At 38.5% G+C, this 22,840-nt stretch overlaps 1 protein-coding gene across 2 annotated transcripts in view; it reads right to left on the bottom strand.

Annotated features, from left to right (window-relative positions):
• USP8 (ubiquitin specific peptidase 8) overlaps positions 1-22,840 on the bottom strand; it is a 73,074-nt gene that overhangs the window by 15,657 nt on the left and 34,577 nt on the right. For both annotated transcript variants that reach the window (XM_027570861.2, XM_027570860.2), the window contains exons 7-10: positions 22,438-22,582; positions 18,036-18,198; positions 14,755-14,899; positions 14,234-14,457 (exon numbers count right to left, since the gene is read on the bottom strand). In XM_027570861.2, the coding sequence (XP_027426662.2) occupies positions 14,234-14,457; positions 14,755-14,899; positions 18,036-18,198; positions 22,438-22,582 (677 nt within the window). The remainder of the gene's footprint in view (positions 1-14,233; positions 14,458-14,754; positions 14,900-18,035; positions 18,199-22,437; positions 22,583-22,840) is intronic.

Here is a 22,840-nt window from a genome sequence, read left to right as displayed (position 1 = left end):
ACTGAGTTTCATGTGTCTTCCCCGTACCCTTATGCAGTCTGATGATTTTCTTTCTCCATCTGTCCCTTTCCACTAGCACCAACCAAGTCCACGCCAACATCCTCCCTACACTGTTTCTAACTAGTTGCCCCATCTCTTTTCTTGCTTCCCTTCTAATCTCTTTCCACACTGTAGCCAGAGTAATCATTTTAAAACAAATATGACCATGTTCCTCATGTATGTAAAACCCTATTTTATTTATTTATTTATTTATTTTTTAAGATTTTATTTATTTATTTGAGAGAGACAGAATGAGAGATAGCACAAGAGGGAAGAGGGTCAGAGAGAGAAGCAGACTCCCCGCTGAGCAGGGAGCCCGATGTGGGACTCAATCCCGGGACTCCAGGATCATGACCTGAGCCGAAGGCAGTCGCTGAACCAACTGAGCCACCCAGGCACCCAACCCTATTTTATTTTTTAGAAAGATTTTATTTATTTGACGAGTAGGAGAGACAGCGAGAGAAGGAGAGGGAGAGAGCACAGCAGGGGGAGCAGCAGAGGGAGAGGGAGAAGCAGGCTCTCCGCTGAGCAGGGAGCCCAATGTGGGACTCAATTCCAGGACTCTGGGATTATGACCTGAGCCGAAGGCAGACGCTTAACCGACTGAGCCACCTAGGGGCCTCTAAAACCCTATTTTAAATAGCTACTCACTCTACTTAGATGACATCTAAAATCCTTACCATGCCTGTATGGCCCTGTGTGGCCTCATAGTCCCACCTCTATCTCTCTAATCTTATCTCAGACTAATCTACACACCAGGCATACCATGTTCCCACCCCCAACCCTGCCTTTTTAATTCCTCAAAGATGCCATGCTTCTTCCCAATTCAGGCTTTTATACCAGCTGTTCATCTAGATAATGCCTACTACGACTTTAGGTTGTGGCTTAAATATTTCTCCCTTAGGAAAGACTTCCTAAAACCCCAAAACAGCCAAGCTCCCTAATGTATGCTGTCCGAATCCTCTATTCTTTCCCTTCATAGTACTTATTGGGATCCTGATTAAATAACTGTAAGTCACGCGTTTAAAATCTTTCTTCCCTCCTAGAATATAAGCTCCAGAAGGGTAAAGACTGTGCCTGACACACAGTAAATTAATATGTTGCTGAGGAAATGAGCAAAATATTCCACAACAACTTTCATAACAGATAAATTACTGAATTAATGAGTTAAATGTTGATTACCTCAATTTAATAGCATACTAACCCTACAAAATTGTTAGAAGTGACCCAAACATCTATCTTTCTTCCCCTTCCTTCCTTTGTTTTCTCTTTTCCTCACAAATATTAATGATGCAGAACTGTATCCAAGTTCATCTTCAACATGAGCCTCCAGAATATCTAGCTTCAAGTTTCTCCTACAGCAGTTCCTTTTTCTGTCCATTTGTCTGTCTTCCCCACCCAGCTTCTCCATATCCTGGTGCCACCTGGTTGGCGTGACCGGTGAGGCATGAGCACTGAGGCCTCCTTTGCAAGGCCTGGGGAACTTAGGGCAACATGCAGGTGCTGCTACCCACCCTATAGATGGATCAGTAACAACTATTTGGACTTCTGGATATTCTGGAAACAGTCGGAATGGTGGCCTATCACAGGGGTTAGCGGAGTGGTATGTTAAGAGGTAAGAGGAGCCTCCTCTTTCTTTCACCTTGATGGCCAATGGTCTAAGGGCAGTCTCTGGGTCGTCCTGGTGGAGCGTCCAGCCAAGGACCCATGCGGTGCTGATCTCCGAATCCAGGTGAGATGCAGACAAACTTGGCAGCACCAAAGAAGAAAGGATGCTACAAAGGCAGTCAGTGAGAGCTCATGGGCTTTGGAGGGATTTAAAGCACCCCTAGCCACCCAGCATCCCTGGTCCCTACCTGGAGCTGAAAGCCAGCCCACCTAAGGTTTCCCAGGGCTGATAAACCAGAACTGGCTCCCATACTTCCACTCCTCCTAGCCACCATCTTTCTTGTTTCAACTTCCAGCACACCTGTCTCCTACTTCCTGGCTCCTTCTCTAAATCACACACTTTCTTTGAGAGCGTAGCGTCTCCCTCTCTCCCAAGACAAAGTGCCTTCGGTGGCTTGGCGTAGAGGCATTGAACGGCTGTCAGCAGGCGACGGTGCCTGGCAGCTGAGGTGTGCAGCTCCAAACACAAAGCCAGACTGGGCTGGCCAGGGCGCAACAGGCAACCTCTTCAATCCACCCAGCCTGCGTCTGAACTCCCTCCTTCCCTCACTGCCAGCTGCACATTCGTGTCACGGGGGTGGCGGGGTTGGGGGGGTGGGAATCACAAGCTTTATCTGCTTTATATAGTCACACACGTCATCAACAGTTTTCAGAGTATCACAACCTTCAAAGAGATTTTCCTTCCTTCCTTCTCAAGCCCGTAATTAAATTCCAGGTGACAAAGGGGTGGAGGAAGGAGCTGGGACACGAGACTGACAAACAGCTCCTTTGCTGCCCCCGGAACCGAGGCAGCCAAGGCTGTGAGTGCCATGTCAGGATAACCTTTCCAGAACATAACAAATCATCTTAGTCCAGGTCAAAATCCCTCTTCCCCCTTGTAATCACCACTCCGCTACCTACCCAGAGTACTCCTATCTGTCAAGCATCTGTGCCACCTCAATGTGAAGGCTTCCGTGTTAGCACACTATAATCCCAAACCTAATGTGGGCCTAATTCTCTGCCGGGCTGTCCATCGGAGCCACCTGTGGAACCATCTCATTTCATAAGAGTCATGCAAGGCTCAGTAGATGGGCAGGGATATGCCATTCATAACAGCCATCCAATTCAACGAAGAAAGACATCGTTTTTCTTCAAGGATTTTGTGGGTTTAGGTCTGAAATGGTCCGGGATTCGCACAGCTCCCAGAGCAGAGCTTTCATCCATTTTTGTGCGTCTGCCCCCGCAGCTCCCATTAGCGGAGGAACGAGACCACGCTGATGGCTAATCCGAATGGGGTGGAGTAGCCCTGCAGGTTGATGACCACGTAGTGGCTTCCTTTGGTGATGACCTTCCCAACATTCTTGCCGTACTTCTTTAGCTTCTGCCGGCACCTCCTCCGGCGGCTCCTAGCAGTCCGGGAGGATGGCCAGGTGCACCTTGTGTGCGCTCTGGGCCCCTGGGGGCCCCGGGCTCGTGCTCACGCTCCGGCTGCTCTGGGAGGGCGGCTGCCTCCTCATCCGCCTCCATCTGTGCTCACCCCACCCCGTTTCCGCGGTGCAGGAAGCCACTCGCTGCCTTGCTTCGGGGCCTGTCATGATGCTGCGGCCCCTCTGGCGAAGGGCTGGGGCGAGAAAACGTCAACCCCTAACATATTTCTTGAGTATATAATTTACTGAAACAAGTATAAAAACTTATAAGAATATCTGCCAGTAACAACTTGCATGATGTTCTTAGAAAACGTATTTACATTCTGCAACTAGAAAATACCATAGGAAGAATTTAGTGAAGAAATCATTCCTTTGCTCTTCACTTCTCTTTTTGCCTCTTCACTTTAAAAATCTAGTCCCTCCTCGTCTTTTCCACATTTGAGAATGAAGTAGGAAGAACCACTATGAGAATAAGGATAATAAAAGGTGGCCAGGATCCAAAATAAATGTTTCCGTTTCCATTTTAACAACTCAACCCATTTCCCCCCTAGTTTTAAAAGCAAAAGTATGATGTTATTTTCAACTTTATAATTCTTTAAGTTTCCTTGTGCCTACAGGGTAACTCCAATTTGATCCAAGTATCTCTTGATGACTGTTGCCCATCTTTCTGGTCTTATCTACTATCACACTTGCCTAGACAGACAGTAGAGAACAGTGTTCAAGCATGTCAAAACTACTCACTGGACCCAGAGCAAGCTTTGTTCCTTTAGTCACAAAATCTACTTGTCTCTTTAATCCTCAAATCCTACTGTACTCTTACCACACAGAAAAAAATACTGCCTCTTCCGTGAAGACCTCTCTGATACCCTCAGTCAAAATTTCTCTCCATGCTCATGCTCCAGTGACTATTAGAGCGATTATGACATTCTACCTTATATTTTGGCTGTCTTTGTGTAAGTCTCTCCTTCTAAACATCAGAGAGAATCCATAGCTTAGTCATATTTGTAAACCTTCATGTTGTCTTTCACAGAGAAAATCCTCAAAATATGTTAGACAAATTGTACCTATCACAGAAAGTAACAAGAGGATTACGGTTCAAATAACATGTTGATTAAGTTTAAGGAAGTGCAATAACATAAGCTCTTTTTTCAATTTCTTAAATTTATGTTTTAAGAAAAGTTGCCTAATCAAATACTGTTTAGTCTGAAATATTTAGAGCTGAAAAAAAAGAAGAAATGAACCATCTCATTTCATAACAAAAAATGACTTTAAGTTTTCTATTCATAGTCTGTTGCACAAATCATATGGCATCCACTTCAAATGTGAAATACTGTTGAACTGTATCTGAAAAAAAATTAAAAATGAATGCTATAAAAAATCTCATTGGAAAATTCATTGGGGAGAATGAGTTTACCTTCCTTTGAGTAAAATGCAGAGGAAAAAAGCTGCATTTTTATTGTAACATATTGGTTATTTAAAATCATTTAAATAATTATTGCTAAAACATGCCTGTCGGAGAGGGGATCAAGATGGTGGAGTAGGAAGATCTTGAACTCACCTCCTTTCACAGACACACCAAAACTATAACTAAATATGAAAAACTCTCTGAGAATGATCTGAATACTAGCAAAACAGCTCTTCCACAACTAAAAATATAAATAAAAAGCCACGTTCAGAAAGGTAGGGGGGCAGAGGCACAGTCTAGTCAGTATCCACACACCTGATACAGCAATATACAAATGGCTGGAATAATTACAAATGTGGAGGTACCCCCTGAGGAGCAAGAGGTTTAAGTCCTACGTTAGGCACCCCTACCAAGGGACCTGTATAGGAAAGATGAGCCCCCATAATGTTTGGATATGAAAATCAATGGGGTTTATCTCCAGGATAGCAAGAGGGCTACAGGACCCTGAGACTCTGCTTTTAAAGGGCTAGGCCACAAACTCACTTGTTCCCAGACTCAACACAGAGGCAACAGCTTGAAAAGCACCTGGGCCATATGTGAAGGAAAGTTATTAACTAATTTTAAAGGTATGTCCAGGAGGGGCAGGGATCTATAGGGATGTTCTCCAGGAACAGAAGTGCTTGTAGGTACACTTCTGACACTCTTCATGTACCCTGCTATCACCATTCACCCCACCAGGTACTCCCCTATGGATCAGCCCTGCCCAATGTGCATACTCTGGCAGGTACCCATCCAAAGTGTTCCTGCTCAGCCACACCTGGCAGGCACCTGTGTCTCAGCCACAAGACAGCAGCCCCAAAGCAGCTCTTGCTGGGGTGGGGAAGCTGTCAGTTCTACCCAACAGCATGCCTGAACAGTTGTGATTGGGCCTCTCAGCCATCTGCACCAGGAACTAGTCCTGCCCACCAGTATGCCTACAGCAGTCTCGACCTAACCACATCAGAAGGGCATGGGATGCCTGGTTCTGGTGACCAGGGGGAGATTGCACATCTGGGCCCCACAGGGCACGTTCTACATAAGGCCACTCCTTCAAGACTGGGAGATGCAGCTGACCTATCTAACACAGAGAGAAACAGAGTCAAGCAAAATGAGGAGACAGAGGTATATGTTGAAAACAAAACAAGATAAACCTCAGAAAAAGAACCAGAGATAAGCAATCTACCTGATAAAGAGTTCAACGTAATGGTCATAATGATATTCACTGAACTTGGAAGAATGGATGAATACACTAAAAACTTCATCAAAGAGGTAGAAAATATAAAAAAGCCAATCAGAGCTGAAGAAGAAAAGTAACTAACATGAAAAATACACTTGAGGGAATCAAGAGCAGATTAAAAGATGCAGAAGAACATATCAGTGATCTGGAAAACAGAGTAGTGGAAATCACTCAAGCTGAACAACAAAAAGAAAAAAGAACTTAAACAAAAGAGGGTAGTTTAAGAGATGACTAGGACAATATCAAGTGTACTAATATTTGCATTACAGGGGTACCAGAAGGAGAAGGGAAAGGGGCAGAAAACTTATTTGAAAAAATATAGCTGAAAACTTTCCTAACCTAGAGAAGAAAACAGACAATCCAGGTCTAGAAAGCACAGAACCCAAAACAAGATGAAAACAAAGAGATATGCATTAAGACATAATAATTAACATGTCAAAGGTTAAAGATAAGAGAATTGGGGCACTTGGGTGGCTTAGTCCATTGAGCATCTGCCTTCAGCTCAGGTCATGATCTCAGGGTCCTGGGATCAAGCCCTGCATCGGGCTCCCTGTTCAGCAGGGAGTCTACTTCTCCCTCTGCCCCTTCCCTGCTTGTGCTCTCTCTCGCTCTCATACAAATAAATAAAATCTTTATAAAAAAAGATAAAGAGAATTTTTAAAGCAGCTAGAGGGAAGCAAAAAGTTACCTATAAAGGAAACCCTATCAGGCTCTCAGCTGATTTTTCAGCAGAAACTTTGTAGGCCAGAAGGGATTGTCAGGATATATTCAAATTGTAGAAAGGAAAAGCCAATAACCAAGGATATTCTACCTGGCAAGGTTACCACTCAGAATTAAATAAGAGATAGTTTCCCAGACAAACAAAAGTTAAAGGAGTTCACCACCACTAAACGAGCCTTATAAGAAAGGTTAAAGGAACTCTTGTTAAGTGGAAAAGAAAAGGCCATAACTAGAAGTAACATTTTAAAAGAAAAAATGTCACTGGTAAAAGTAAACATAGTAAAGGTAGGGAATCAACCAATTCTAAAGCTACTATGGAGATTATGACAAAAGTAGTAAAATCAAGTATATTTATAATAAAAAACAAAAATAAAAAATGTAAAATATGTCAGAAATATAAAATGTGGAGGGGTGCCTTGTCAGTTAAGTGTCTGACTCTTGGTTTCAGCTCAGGTTGTGATCTCACGGGTGGCGAGATTGAGCCCTGTGTCGGGCTTTACGCTCAGTGGGGAGTCTGCTTGAAGATTCTTTCCCTCTGCCCCTTTCCCCACTTGAGCGCACACTCTTGCTCTTAAATAAATCTTAAAAAAAAATGGAATATAAAATGTGGAGGGGATGAGTTAAAATGTAGTGGTTTTAGAATGTGCCTGAAGTTAAGTGACCATCAACTTAAAATAAACTGCTATATATATGTAAGGTGTTATATATGTACCAAAACCCAAAAGCCTGTAATAGAGACACAAAATACAGAGAAAGTAATCTAAACAAAACATTAGAGAAAGTCATCAAATCACAAGGGAAGAGAGCAAGAGAAGGAACAGAAAAGAGCTACAAAAAAAATAAAAAAATTAACAAAATGGTAGTAAGTACATACCCATCAGTAATTAGTTTGAATGTAAATGGACTAAGTGCTATAATCAAAATACACAGGGTGGTAGAATGGATAAAAAAAAAAAGACCCATCTAGTATTCTGCTTACAAGAAACTTCAGACTTAAAGACACATACAGACTAAAAGTGAAGGGATGGAAAAAGACAATCCATGGAAATGGAAGCAAAAAAAAAAAAAAAGCTGGGGTAGCAACATTTTTATTGGACAAAATAGACTTTAAAACAAAGACTGTATGTAACAAGAGACAAAAAGGGGCATCCTATGATGATAAAGGGATCAATCCAGTTAAGAGGATATAACAATTCTAAATATTTATGCACCCATCTTAGGAGCACCTAAATACATAAAGCAAATATTAACAAACAGAAAGGAAGAAACTGATCATACTACAATAATAGCAGGGGATTTTAACACCATATTTACATCAATGGATAGATCATCCAGACAGAAAATAAACAAGGGAAACAGTAGCTTGGAAGGACACATTAGACCACACTGATCTAACAGACATATACAATATATTCTGTCTCAAAACAGCAGAGCATACATTATTTTCAAGTATACATGAAACCTTCTCCAGAACAGATCACATGTTAGACCACAAAACAAGTCTCAATACATTTAAGAAGACTGAAATCGTATCAAGCATCTTTTCCAACCATAACAGTATGAAACTAGAAATCAATTGTAAGAAAAACTCTGGAAAGAATACAAACACAAAGAGCTACTAAACAACAAATGGGTCAACCAAGAAATCAAAGAGGAAATTAAAAAATACATGGAAACAAATGAACATGAAAGCACAATGGTCCAAATCTTTGGGATGCAGCAAAAACAGTTCTAAGAGAGAAGTCTACAGAGATATAGGCCTACCTCAAGAAACAAGAAAAATCTCAAATAAAAATACCTAACCTTATACCTAAATAAACTAGAAAAATAACAAAGCCCCAAACTAGAAGGAAATAAAAAAGAGCAGAAATAAATGAAATAGTAAAAGATCAATGAAATAACAATTGACACCACAGAAATACAAAAGATTATAGAAGATTATGAAAAATTATATGCCAACAAATCGGACATCCTAGGAGAAATGGATAAATTCTTTGAAACATACAATCTTCTAAGACTCAATCAGAAGAAAAGAAAATCTTAACAGTTTAATTATAGGCATACTTTGTTTTACTGCACTTTGCTTTATGCACTTCACAGATATTATATTTTTTAAAAACTAAAGGTTTCTGGCAACCCTGATTTAAGCAAGTCTATTAGTGCCACTCCTCCAACAGCATTTGCTCACTTCATGTCTCTGTGTCACATTTTGGTAATTCTCACAATATTTCAAACATTTTATTATTACTTTATGTCATAGTGATTTGTGATCAATGATCTTTGATGTTACTATTTTAATTTTTTTCCAGTGCCATGAACCATACCCATATAATTTAATAAATGTTGCATACGTTATGACTGCTCCATAGACCAGCTGTTCCCCAGTCTCTCTCCCTCTCCTTGGGCCTCTCTATTCCCCAAGATACAATATTGAAATTAGGCCAATGAATATAACATTGCAATGGCCTCTTACATGTTCAAGTGAAAGGAAGAGTCACACATCTATCACTTTATTTTTTTTTAAATTTTATTTATTTATTTGACAGAGCGTGAGTACAAGCAGGGGAAGCGGCAGGCAGAGGGAGGGAAGCACGCTTCCCACTGAGCAGGGAGCCTGGTGTGGGGCTTGATCCCAGGACCCTGGGATCATGACCTGAGCCGAAGGCAGACACTTAACCAACTGAGCCACCGAGGCATCCCTATTTAAAGACTTTTTTTTTTTTTTAATTTTAGAGAGGCAGTGTTGGGGGGGGAGGGGCAGGGGGAGAGGTGAGCGAGAATCTCAAGCAGACTCTGTCCTGAGCATGGAGCCCGATGTGGGGCTTGATCTCACAACCCTGAGATCATGACTTCAGCCAAAATCAAGAGTTGGATGCTTAACTGACTGAGCCACCCAAGTGCCCTGACATCTATCACTTTAAATCAAAAGCCAGAAACAATTAAGCTTAATGAGGAAGGTATGTCAAAAGCTGAGCTAGGCCAAAAGCTAGGCCTTATGTCAAACAGCCAAACTGAAAATGAAAAGAAATTCTTGAAAAAAATTTAAAGTGTTATTCCAGTGAACACACAAATAATAAGAAAATGAAACAGACTTACTACTTATATGAGAAAGTTTTAGTGGACTGGATAGAAGACCAAATCAGCCACAACATTTCCACAAACCGAAGCCTAATCCAGAGTAAGGCCCTAACTTTCTTCAACTCTATGAAGGCTGAGAGAGGCGAGGAAGCTGGGGAAAGAAAAAAAATGATGCTGGCAAAGGTTGGGTCATGAGATTTAAGGAAAGTAGCTATATCCATAACATAAAAGTTCAAGGTGACGCAGCAGGTAATGATGTAAAAGCTGCAGCAAGTTGTCTAGAAGCTCTAGCTAAGATAATTAATATAGATGAAACAGCCTTATATTGGACAAGATGCCATCTAGGACTTAGCTGGAGAGGAGAAGTCAATACCTGGCTTCAAGGCTTCAGAAGACAGGCTTACTCTCTTGTTAGGGGTCAATGCAGCTGGTGACTTTCAGTTGAAGCCAATGCTCACTGACCATTCCAAAAATCCTAAGGCTCTTAAGAAAGATGCGACATCTAACTCTGCCTGTGCTCTATCAATGGAACAACAAAGCCTGGATGACAGTACATCTGTTTAAAACATGATTTACTGAATATTTTAAGCACACAATGAGACCTACTCCTCCAGGAAAAAGACTCCGTTTAAAATATTCCTGCTCATTGACAATGTACCTGGTAACCCAAGAGTTCTGATTGAAAACAATGTTTTTGTGCCTGTTTTTTTTGTTTTGTTTTGTTTTCATGTCTGTTAACACAACACCCATTCTGCAGCCCACTGATCAAGAAGTCATGATAACTTCCAAGTTTTATTACTTAAATTCATTTTGTGAGGATAGAACTGCTTAGATAGTGATTCCTACAATGGATGGAGGCAAGGTTAATTGAAAACCTGGAAAGGATACACCATTCTACATCAAGTTAAGAACACTAGTGATTCCTAGAAAGATGTCAAAATTTCAACATTAACAGGACTTTGGAAGAAACTGATTCCAGGCCTCATGGATGACTCTGAGGAGTTCGAGACTGAAGTGGTGGAAATAGCAAGAAAACTAGAATTACAAGTAGAGCCTGAAGATATGACTAAATTGCTGCTATCTCACAAAAAAACTTGCACGGATGAACAGTTGCTTCTTTTGGAGGAGTAAAGAATGTGGTTTCTTGAAATGGAATCTACTGGAAGAAGCTGTGAAGACTGTTGAAATGACAACAAAGGATTTAGACTATAACATAAACTTAGTTGATAAAGGAGTGGCAGGGTCTGAGAGGATGGACTCCAATTTTGAAAGAAATTTTATTTATTTTTATTAAATATTTATTTGACAGAGAGACACACAGAGAGAGAAGGAACACAAGCAGGGGGAGTGGGAGAGGGAGAAGCAGGGTCTCCGCCAAGCAGGGAGCCCGATGAGGAGCTTGATCCTAGAACCCTGGGATCATGACCTGAGCCAAAGGCAGACACTTAATGACTGAGCCACCCAGACACCCCAAAAGAAGTTTTATTATGGGGAAAATGCTATCAAATAGTACTGCATACTACAAAGGAATCATTCATGAAAGAAAGAGTTAACAGATACAGAGAACTTCACTGTTGTCTTATTTTAAGAAATTGCCACAGCTACCCCAAACTTTAGCAACCACCCTTTATCAATCAATAGCCATCAACACAGGCAAGACCCTCCACCAACAAAAAGATTACATCTTGCTGAAATCTCAAATGACAGTTAGCACTTTTAGCAGTATTTTCAATTAAGATATGAACATTGTGTTTTTAGTCACAATGCTACTGTACACTTAATAGACTACAATACAGTGTAAAGATAACTTTTATATGCACCAGAAAACCAAAAAATTCACTGGACTTGCTTTATCATGGTATCTGCTTTATTGTGGTGGCCTGGAAAGAAACCCACAATATCTCTGTTGTATACCTGTACTAGCAATGAAATTGAATCAGTAATCACAAACTCCCATCAACCCAAAGTCCAGGAACAGATGTGACTTCTACCAAAGAAGAGTTAATACCTATTCTTCTCAAACTATTGCAAGAAATCAAAGAGGAAGGAACACTTCTAAATTTGTTGTACAAGTTCAGCATTACCCTCATACCAACAGCAGACAAAAACAATACAAAAAAGTACATTACTGGCCAACATCCCTGATGAACTGAGATGTAAGAATCTTCAACAAAATATTAGCAAGCTGAATTCAATAATGCATTAAAAGGATCATGCACCACAATCAAGAGGGATTTATTCCAGGGATACAAGGATGGTTCAATATTTGCAAATAAATTAACAAAATGAAGGATAAAACCCATATGAGCATCTCAGTAGATGCAGAAGTATTTGACAAAATAATCATCCTTTCATGCTAAAAACTCAACAAACTGGGTATATAGCAAACACACCTCAATATAATAAGGAAATATATGACAAACCCACACCTAACATCACACTCAATAGTGAAATGCTGAAATATTTTCCTCAAGGTAAGAACAAGAAGGATGCCTACCTTTCTACTTTTGTTCAACATAGCACTGGAAGTCCTAGCCACAACAATCAGTTAGGAAAAGGAAAGAGAGGCATCCAAATTGGTAAGGAAGAAGTGAAACTGGTACTATTTATAGATCACAAGACACTATATGTAGAAAACCCTACACTGCACCAGAAAACCTATTAGAACTAATAAATGAATTCAGTAAGGTTGCAGGATACAAAATCAATATACAAAATTTGTTCTGTTTCTACACACTAATAATGAAATAATCAAAAGATTAAAATACTTATGAATAAATTTAACCATGAGGTAAAAAACCTGTACTCTAAAAACTTTTAAGACACTGATGAAAGAAACTAAAGATGAGAGAAATACAAAGATATACCATGCTTGTGGAGTGGAAGAATTAATATTGTTAAAACATCAATGCTACCCAAAGCATCCTACTGAAGGGTAGTATTTATTTACAAATGACATATTTGATAATGGGTTAAGATCCAAAATATATAAAGAACTCATACAACTCAACACCAAAAAACCCAAACAATCTGATTTAATGGGCAGAGGACCCAAACAGACATTTTTCCAAAGAAGTCATACAGTAGCCAAGAGACACATGAAAAGATGCTCAACATTACTAATCATCAGGGAAATGCAAATTAAAACCACAATGAGGTATCACATTAAAAAAAAAAAAGATTTATTTTTTTGAGAGCAAGCAAGCACATGGTAGGAGGATGGGAAGGGAGAGAGAAACTTAAGTAGAGTATATGCTGAGCGTGGAGCCCGATGGGGGGGCTTGATCCCACAACCCTGAGGATCACAACCTGAGCCAAAACCAAGAGTCAGAGGCTCAACCAACTGAGCCATCCAGGTGCTCCCAAGTATCACTTTACAGCTGTCAGAATGGGTAAAATCAAAAAGAGCAGAAATAGCAAGTGTTGGTGAGGATGTGATGAAAAAGAAATCTGGTACACCATTGGTGGGAATGTAAATTGATGCAGCTGCTAGAGAAAACAGTATGGAAATTCCTCAAAAAATGAAAAACAGAACCATATGGTCTAGCAATTCCACTTCTGATAATTCCATTCATCTGAAGAAAATGAAAACATTAATTCAAAAAGATATATGCACCCCATGTTAATTAAAGTATTTACAAAGCTAAGATATGGAAACAACTTGCGTTCATCAAGAGATGAATAGATAAAGAACATGTGGTGTATATATGGTGATACAGTACTCATCCATAAAAAAGAATAAAATCTTATCACTTGCAGTACATGCGTGGACCTAAAGGGTATTATGCTAAGTGAAATAAGTCAGAGAAAGACAGATACTTGTATGATTTCACTAGTATGTGTAATCTAAAAAGCAAGACAAACAAAACAAAACTGAAACAGACTGATAAATAAAGAGAACAAACTGGTGGTTGCCCAGGGGGAAGGGGTTTGAGGAGGTTGGATGAAATAGGTAAGGGGATTAAGAAGTACAAACTTAGAATTAAGAAATAAGTCACAGGGATGTAAAGTATAGCATAGAAAATATAGTCAAAATAATATCTTAATGACTTTGATGACAGATGGTATCTAGACTTATGGTGATGATTTCCCAATGTATATAAATGTCTAATTACTATGTTGTACATCTGAAACTAATATCATACTGTGTGGCAATAAAACTTCACTAATAACAAAAGTAACAATAACAAAAACCATGCATGTTATTTACATATCAAATTCTAAGGAAATGGAACAAAAGTATTATTTTGAAAGCAAAATATTGATATCACATATCTATCATCTTTAAGCCAAACTATTTGGGAAAATACTACGGGTTAAATTATATACAAGAAAACCCTGAAAATGTTCATATTTACTGTGGTAATACAGTCTTTTACTGGTACTACCTGTAGTAAATGGGCTGCTAGCTGGCTTTGAAATCTTTTGAATTATCTATTCTAATACTGCTGTGGCAACAGGACTGAATTATAATGAAACATTTTTATAGCCAAAAGGAACCAAAACAGGTAAGTTCTCTTCACTGGTATTTTTCTTTACAAAATATAAAAGGTTATATATAAAACTTCATTTGTATACTATGCATTTAATATAATATTAAAAGAAGAGAAACAATACAGTTAAAAGAAATCAAGAACATACCTGTGGAACATTCTTTATAACAGGCACTGGCTGAATAATGGGTAAAACATCAGATTTAGAAGCAGCAATTGGCTCAACTGGAGTTGATATGTTCAGTGGTGCCATTCTCTCATCTTGATCATTTATCAGTTCTATATTTTCACTTACTTCTACAGAAGGAGGTGGCATCTGGGCAGTAGGTTTAGAAGGAACTGATTCTTCCAGTGAAGGATAAGTAAAATCCACTAAAATCCCCAAAAGAATAATATTTTTCAAAGAACAGCAAACCCCATAAATAGTATTTACATATCTCATGCATGTTATACGTAATAGTTAAATGTACAGTAAATGAGGTGACAACCACAACAATCTTAAAGAATTAACTTCCAGGCTGTGAACATCTTGTATTTTTTATGCCTGAAAACAAACTGCTATCCAATAGGACAAGTACACACACAACCAAGAACATTACCCTGAGAACATAAGTAATTTAAAGTTTATTTTACCAAAGCAATTTTAAACAAAAATTTTCACATACATACATGAGATAGACACCTCTTCATTCTTGCCTCGTGGGGGTGGAGTGACTTTAGCATTTGTAGTATACTGAGGATAACAAAGGAGCCAGTTTTCATAGCCTCCTTCTAAAACCAAAGGCTCATTGCGCAGGACAGTTTTACTTTCCCACTATAAAATAAGGAAATAGTATTTTTAATATGGCGGCAGTCTCTTCACAGTTAAAAACACAAAAAACTGAGTTGGAATTTTAAAACTGCTCTTAAAGATTCATCTTTGAAATGATAAAAAATGAGAGCTGAATTCAAAATTCAGCATTGAATGAAAGAAAATGGATAGATCAGGTTTTTAAAACCACACAAGTAATCCATGATCTTAGAAGAAAGTTATGAAAAAAAGTTCATATACCTAACCACCCAAAGATACCACTTTAACATTTTAGGGTTTTCTATGCAGATGTATATTTTTTAAATTTTATTTTTACGAAACAGTGAAACTTCTACGCTGCTGCTTTTCTCTTTTATGAACATCTTTTATTAACAGTTATACCACCATTTGTAATGACCAGATAATATTCTATTTTATACACACACACACCACCCCCAAACTGAATCAATCATTGGAATACACTATGGTTATTTTCCCCATTTAATTATAAACAATGCTGAGATAAACACTGAAGATCCTTATATATGCACGCACCCAATCAACTCCATTAGGGAAAATCCCCAGAAGAGGTGCTGCTGAGCCAAGGCACATAAACATTTTAAGGCTTTTGATATATATTCCTAATCTTTAAATGATCTTTAAAAATATATATCCATGTATTTTTATAGGGTAATTTACTAGAACTAGAACTGCTGGATTGAAAGTTTGGTAGATGCTGCCAAATTGCCCTTCAAAAAGACAATACCAATTTATATATTTGCCAATACTGTATGAGAATGCCTATTATAAATCTTTATAATTTTTACCAAACTGGTAGACATAAAATGGTATGTTTTAATTAGCTTTTATCAGTGAAGCTGCACATCTTTTAGTATATTAATTAACCACTGATATTCTAGGACATAACTAATCTCCCTTGTCCATTTTTCAGTAGAGTTTGCTATTTTCTTAGTAAATAGTGAAGGTACTCTGAATATTAAGAAAAATAGCTCTTTGTCATATATGTTACAATTATTTTTCCTGATTGACTTTTACTTTACTTATGGGATTTTTAACACAGTCAAATATATAGATCTTCCTTTACAGTGTCTTGATTTAGGATCAAGTTAATAAAAAACACCCACAAATGGTTTTTCCTAGTATTTCCTGTTTCAATCAATATATTTATGTCAATGACCCATTTGGAATATACTGTGATCTAAGAAGTAAGGTAGGGGTCCCCCTTCTTTACGTAGTGGCTAGCCAGTTGTCCCCAAACCATTCATTTCAATGCATTTTTTCCACACTGATTTACGTCATCTTTACCTTATGAAACCTTTACCTTTATGAAACTGTCACTTTTGTAGGTCAAAACTAGGTGATTATTAACAGTTTCATATATCAATCTATACTTGGGTGTATTTCTAGATTCCCTGTTTTAAAGCATGAATTGTTTTAAGGCTTTAAGATTGCCCTCCTGAAGAGTAATGTTCCATATCAACTGACCTTCCTACCAGCACATTAAGTTTAATCTTACCAGCATTCAGTGCTATCAGTTTAATAATTTAACAAATTAAACTGGGTGTTATTTTTACCTTTGTTAATTTAATCAACAAAATAGCATTCACTATTTCAATTTGCATTTCTACCAGTAAAGATGATCATTTTTATGTTCTGTCACTTATTCAGGTCTGTGTCCACTACTTATTACACTATTTTATCTTAAATAATTTTCTTATTTGCAAAAAGCTCTTCATATTTTAGTTGTCCTAAACTACAGTTGACTGTTGAACAACATGGGTTTGAACTGCTCAAGTCTACTTACACTTTTTTTTTTCTTTTGGGTTGACAGCAAAAGTCACGGGCATTTATTTACAACTGCCCATTCTAGTCTCCATGGAAACAAATCGAAAGTGACTGGTGCAGAGGTAGTGCCTGCTGTCCACTGAGTACCTGGGGAAACCTCCCGAGGCTGTCAGCAGCCCTCAGCAATCCCCAGCAGCCCCGAACTGGACAGGGCTATAGGTTACCGTGTGCCAACAGAGTGGTTAGGTTGAAAGCCCTAGGCTGGTGGGCAGGAGGCTGGGCTGAAGTGGAGGAATGCACCCAGAGGGCAGCACGGTGCTGCCCAGGAAGCCCAGCATCCCTGACACTCCCCTCTCCCGGCCCTCGTCTTCTTTGGGTTTAGGACCCTCCCTGGCCAGGGGCAGATCACTCGCCACAGTGGTTCCTGGAGGCCAGAACACACATGTGCGGCTGCAGCTGCCAATAGCCCTAGGCTGGTGGTACACCTCTAGGCAGACAGGGCAGCTGTACTGTGCTCCAGGGTGCTGTCGCTACTTGCAGGCCTACCCAGCAGCTGCCACTGCTGAGCGGAAGCCACCAGGCTGTGGAACATTGCCATCCCAGGGCCAGATCCACTGTTGCCACCAACCTTGTCCCAACACTGCCCATCCGCCTATATGGGCAGATAAATATATGCACAATAAATATACGTACAGTACTATAAATGTAGTTTCTCTTCCTTATGATTTTAATAACATTTTCTTTTCTCCAGCTTACTTTACTGTAAGAATACAATGCATAATACATATACAAAATACGTGTTAATTGACTATGTTATCAGTAAGGCTTCTGGCCAACAGGAGGCTATTAGTAGTAAAACTTGGGAGAAGTCAAAAGTTGTGGCAGGGTGTTGGCACCCCTAACCCCTGCCTTGTTCAAAGGCTAACTGTACTACCACATTTTTTGCGAATATTTTCCTGTTTGTCTCCTACATTCTAACCTTATGGTATTTTTTCACACTTAAAGTTTTATTTATCAAGTCAACCCATCTTTTTCTTCTTAGGGACTTCTTCCTTTGCTTTTATGTTTTCATAGTCTAATTCTTTTTTTTTTTTCCATAGTCTAATTCTTAAAACAAAAAATAATGTTTTTTTCAGACAATTTATGTTCCTGGAAATTCTAATCCTACTTTATATAGATCAGTTTATTATTAGTTGGTGATTTAAAACTAGTCTTTTGGGTCTGAATTAAAAAAAAAAAAATCTACAACCAAAGCTGATTGATCTTCTTATCCTTAAGATAAACAGCTAGTCAATATACCTTTCTAACAACCAAATAAGGCTTACAATTACAATAAACAAGGAAACTTGCTAACCTTGAAAAGTGCATCTTTCAGACTCCGTAGAGTTGTTCCAAGTTGTAAATCTTTTGTAGAACTAAACCAGTCAAGAAGTACCACATATTCCACATTCCCCCTCTTCTTCCATGTGTCTTTAGAATCATCTGGGAGTTTTGCTTCAATCCAACTAGCAGTGACTCTGAAATGTTAATAATGGGCAAAGGTAGACAAGAGGCCCTAATATACTAATATAAGACACTGAGTTTTCTTCTAGTCTGTATCACACCATAGCAAACTTTAAGAAACATTTCTTCCTAAGGTCAAACTGTGTTATCAGGATATTAAATATCCCAAAATGTTTAACAACTTCACCTCTGCATAACACTGGAATATATTTTAGTAATCATTAGAAACTAAAAGACATAGACTCAATTCTGACCCTTCACAAAAAAGGGGGCCAAAACTGAAAGATGCTCATTTGAGCATCTCTCTCAGCCACATGTAAATAACTGGGGGGGATCACTTAAGTAACATTTATACTTCAGTTCTCGTATACCTATATAATTAATAGCCAAATATGAAAATGTTTATTTAACAAACACACAGAGCATTTACTATGTGCCAGGTACTATTCTAAATGCTTTGTTCTCATACAATCTCACTGAATCCTTGCTACAAATCCTATGAAGTAGACATTACTATCCCCATTTTATAAATGGAGAAACTGAGGCACAAAGATGTTAAGTAACCTGCCCAAGGTTACAGCTGCTAAGTCAACTCAAATTCAAACTCAGGCAATCTGGTTCATGTCCATGCTCTTAGTTGCTTTGCGGTGCTGCCTCTTATCATCAACTGTGAATAATATCAACTCTATATTAAAGCATGTTGTTCATGTCCTCTTTTGCTCACATAAAAGTTAAAAGTTCGTACCTAAAGTCTTAATGGGCCTGCAGCATGGGCCCTCTCCCCCAATCCTATTGTATCAACTCCTCATCACTAACTACTTACCCCCTTACTCCACTCCTTGCCAGCCACTGGCTTCCTTGTAGTTCCTGGTTATCAAAGTATTCTCCTGCCTAAGGGCCTCTGCTCCTGCTGCCCTTCTGTCTGGAACCCTTTTCCCGCAGATAACTGCATCACTCATTTGCCTTATCCCCTCAAGATCTGCTCAGTAATAACTTTGCTGAGAAGCTTTCCTGGATTAAAATTTTAATACCTATCCCAGTGTACACACTTGACACACCCATGTCCACAGCACTTACTAGTAGCAGACATACATTTCAAGTGTTACGGTCTGTTTCACTACCCCACCTCCCTGTTAAATACAAGTTCTGTGAAGCAAAATTTTTGTTCAATAGTTAAGCCCCAGAACTTAGACCATAGCAATCCTGCCCACAGTAAACTAATGCTCAGTACATATCTGCTGAATGACTGAATGAATAATATAGTAGAATAATACAGACTTGCTCCTCCAGGTAAGGAACTCCATATTATCCCTAGCAAAGCACCCAAGCATTTTAATATTTAAGTGATGATACTGGCAAGGCAGGACTGGTGCACTTTTATTCACAAGTAAGACAAAATGGTTTGGATTACTTAAAAGAAAAAAAACCTCGTTCCTATATAATAATACTGGCTACTATATCTTCTAGGAAAATAAAGAAAAAGAGAAAAAATATAAAATATTGTCTCATAATATTCTCACCTGATACACAGTGATCGGAAGGATGTTCGGTCAACAAAGAATGAAAAATACTGAAATGTCATATTCTTAAGGACTATTTCTGACTCTAGGGATGTATCTGCCTAAATACTCTTTGTCTAAAAATTCAAGATCAGTATTCTATAAAAAACACTTTAGGAAATAATAGTATCAACCAGTATTTCCTAAATTTCAGTCTTTCTTGTATCACCTTTACAAGCTGCTTCAATTTTGCTCTAACTTGCCTATTATTTAATATTTTAACTTATTTAATTACTTAATTGAAAGTGATCCTTTAGTTAAACTTAACAGGAAAATGTATATTCCTATATACATGGAAAAACAGCATCATATCTAATATAAAGGACAATTATAAAAATAAAATAGATCAGGAAATTATATTGTATTCACACAATAATAAGTCAGCATACAGCAATGAGGATAAATGAACCACAACTATGCACAATAATATAGATGACTTTCACAAACACAAAGTTTTGTTTTTGTTTTTTTTTAAGATTTTATTTATTTATTTGACACAGAGAGAGAGAGAGAGAGAATGAGTACAAGCAGGGGGAGCGGCAGGCAGAAGGAGAGGGAGAAGCAGGCTCTCAGCTGAGCAGGGAGCCCAACACGGGACTCGATCCCAGGAGCCTGGGATCATGACCTGAGCCGAAGGCAGATGCTTAACCAACTGAGCCACGCAGGCGCCCTCACAAACGCAAAGTTGAGTTTAAGAAGCCAGACATAAAAGACTACAGATTGTATACTTCCTTCTATATAAAATACAAAAACAGACAAAAATACATCTGTTCTGTTAGAAGCTGGTGGTTCCCTTTGGTGGGTGGGGATATGGGTAGTGACTAACAGAGGGCATATGAAAGGCTTCTGGAGGGGCAAGGAAGAGAGTCAGCTAAAAGTGGGAAGTAGAAGTTAGGAGTGGAGACAGTACCCAGGGCAAAACACTGTCTGTCAGGGGCACCTGGGTGGCTCAATCGTTAAGCGTCTGCCTTTGGCTCAGGTCATGATTCCAGGGTCCCGGGATCGAGCCCCACATCGGGCTCCCCGCTCTGTGGGAAGCCTGCTTCTCCCTCTCCCACTCACCCTGTTTTTGTTCTCTCTCTCGCTGTGTCTCTCTGTCAAATAAACAAAATCTTAAAAAAAAAATTTAAATAAATTAAAAAAAAAGAAAGGCTTCTGGAGTGATGCTAATATTCTATTTCTGGTCCAGATGTTAGTTAAATGGGTGTGTTCAGTTTTTGAAAATTCACTGGGCTAAATACTTAGGATAGGAGTACTTTTGGTTGTATACTATACCATATTAAAATGTTAAAAAAGACAATGAAGGAATATAGTAATCATCAACAGCTAGCTGCAGATATTGTTACCTATGAAAAGTTCTGAGGCCTGCTCTCTAAGAAAGGAGATTAGCAAATATTAAAAAGGAATGCTAACACCAAACTGAGACTTCTTATATTACTTCTGAAAGACTGAAACAAAAATTAAAGGGGAATAATTTTCTTGGCATGCAGTTCATTCTTTAATTTTCAACCTAAACTTATCATGAGTTTCACAGTAGTCAAATTTCTCATATTTTGGGAAACACTTAAGCTCAACAAAAACCACCAGCTTTCTGTTACTACAGATTAGACCATCCAAAGATTAATTACAATTTTGTCTTTTCAAATCCTGGGGATATATTCACACTTACTTGATTAGACTAAGCACTCCAGTCTCACTTTTAAACAGCATATTTACAAAGCACCCTATTCTTCAAGTCAAACATTTGTCAAGCATCAACAATGTGCCAAAAACTATGCAAATTTTATTACCTAATTTAAAAAGTGTATCTTTTCAATGTTAAGTTAGACCTTAAAATGGGCCACAGATTTTAGCTAATCCAATCCCATAAACTAAGACCCAGAGAGGTTATATAATTTATATAACACTCAAAACAGTAAAAATAGCTCTGGATATGGAGTTTTAGCTCTGTTGCTATTATGACAGTTTTTAATATGTGATATATCCATGCAAGTAACTTTAAATTATTTTATAGATTAAAGCCTAATCAAAAAAGAAAAACTTTTTAGTAAGTCCTTACTAGTGCCAGCCACCGTGCTAAGTGTGTGTGTATAAAATTTCTCACTTAAACATCTCAAGACTTCTGAAATAAGTAGTTTTACTACCCCTATTTTACAGATGGAAACATGGGCTTAGACAGGTGAGGTCAATGGCCAAAATTAGTGTAGCTGATAAGAGACAGTTACGATCTGAATATAGTCTGACTTTAGAGTCTGCTTACTGAATCATTCGGCGATACTGCCTTCGCCCCCCCCCCCCCAAAAAGTGTTTGTGTACTCTTTTACCACATATAATAGCATGGGGTATTTCAAAATAAAAAACAATTTGTTCACAATTTTAGTCAATTTGGTGCATATGCTTCACAAGCTCACAAACAGAAAATAATAGTAGAAACTAGTCAACAAAAAGCTCAGGAGAGAAGACACACAAAGGCAGCTTCATTTCTTTTCTAATAAGACTACACATGCCACCAATAGGAGAAAATAGCCAAACCAGAATGTCCTTTACACCACCCTTCAGAGAAAGGGTAAAGTTTGCCATTAAGGAGCAACAGGAGGAGAAAAACCTACTTTATCATACATAGCTTGGATGCTAAGTAATAACATTTACTACTATCCACAGTTAACCATTTTACCTAAATACACAATGACTCACCCTGGACTGATGGCTTCTTCAGGAACGTTGAGAGAATTTGAAATATGGGAATCCTGATAATCCTGCATTCTTCGAGCATCCATTATAATCAAGTTGATGTTTTCATCCATCATCATTGTGTATAGCTCCTTTGCTGTGATTGTTCCTTGGAATCAAGAGAGGCAATATAAGCAATAAGAAATAACTAGTTCTGTTCAGTAAACAGAGAACAATCATTTCTTCTTCTAGAAGAGCAAAGTGTACTAGGTATACCTGCTATCCCATCATACTATTACTTTTTAAACTAACATTAAATATAATTTGTGTTTTTGACATTTATCAAGAAACTAGTTAGTGTTGTTTCTGAAGGCTTAAGACACCAAAACTTGCTCTTGAGGTTACAATTACACTGGTGCTAGCTCTG

This window comes from Zalophus californianus, chromosome 6, assembly GCF_009762305.2.
Source record: "Zalophus californianus isolate mZalCal1 chromosome 6, mZalCal1.pri.v2, whole genome shotgun sequence".
Lineage (NCBI taxonomy): Eukaryota > Metazoa > Chordata > Mammalia > Carnivora > Otariidae > Zalophus > Zalophus californianus.
This window is presented reverse-complemented; position numbering and strand designations above follow the sequence as displayed.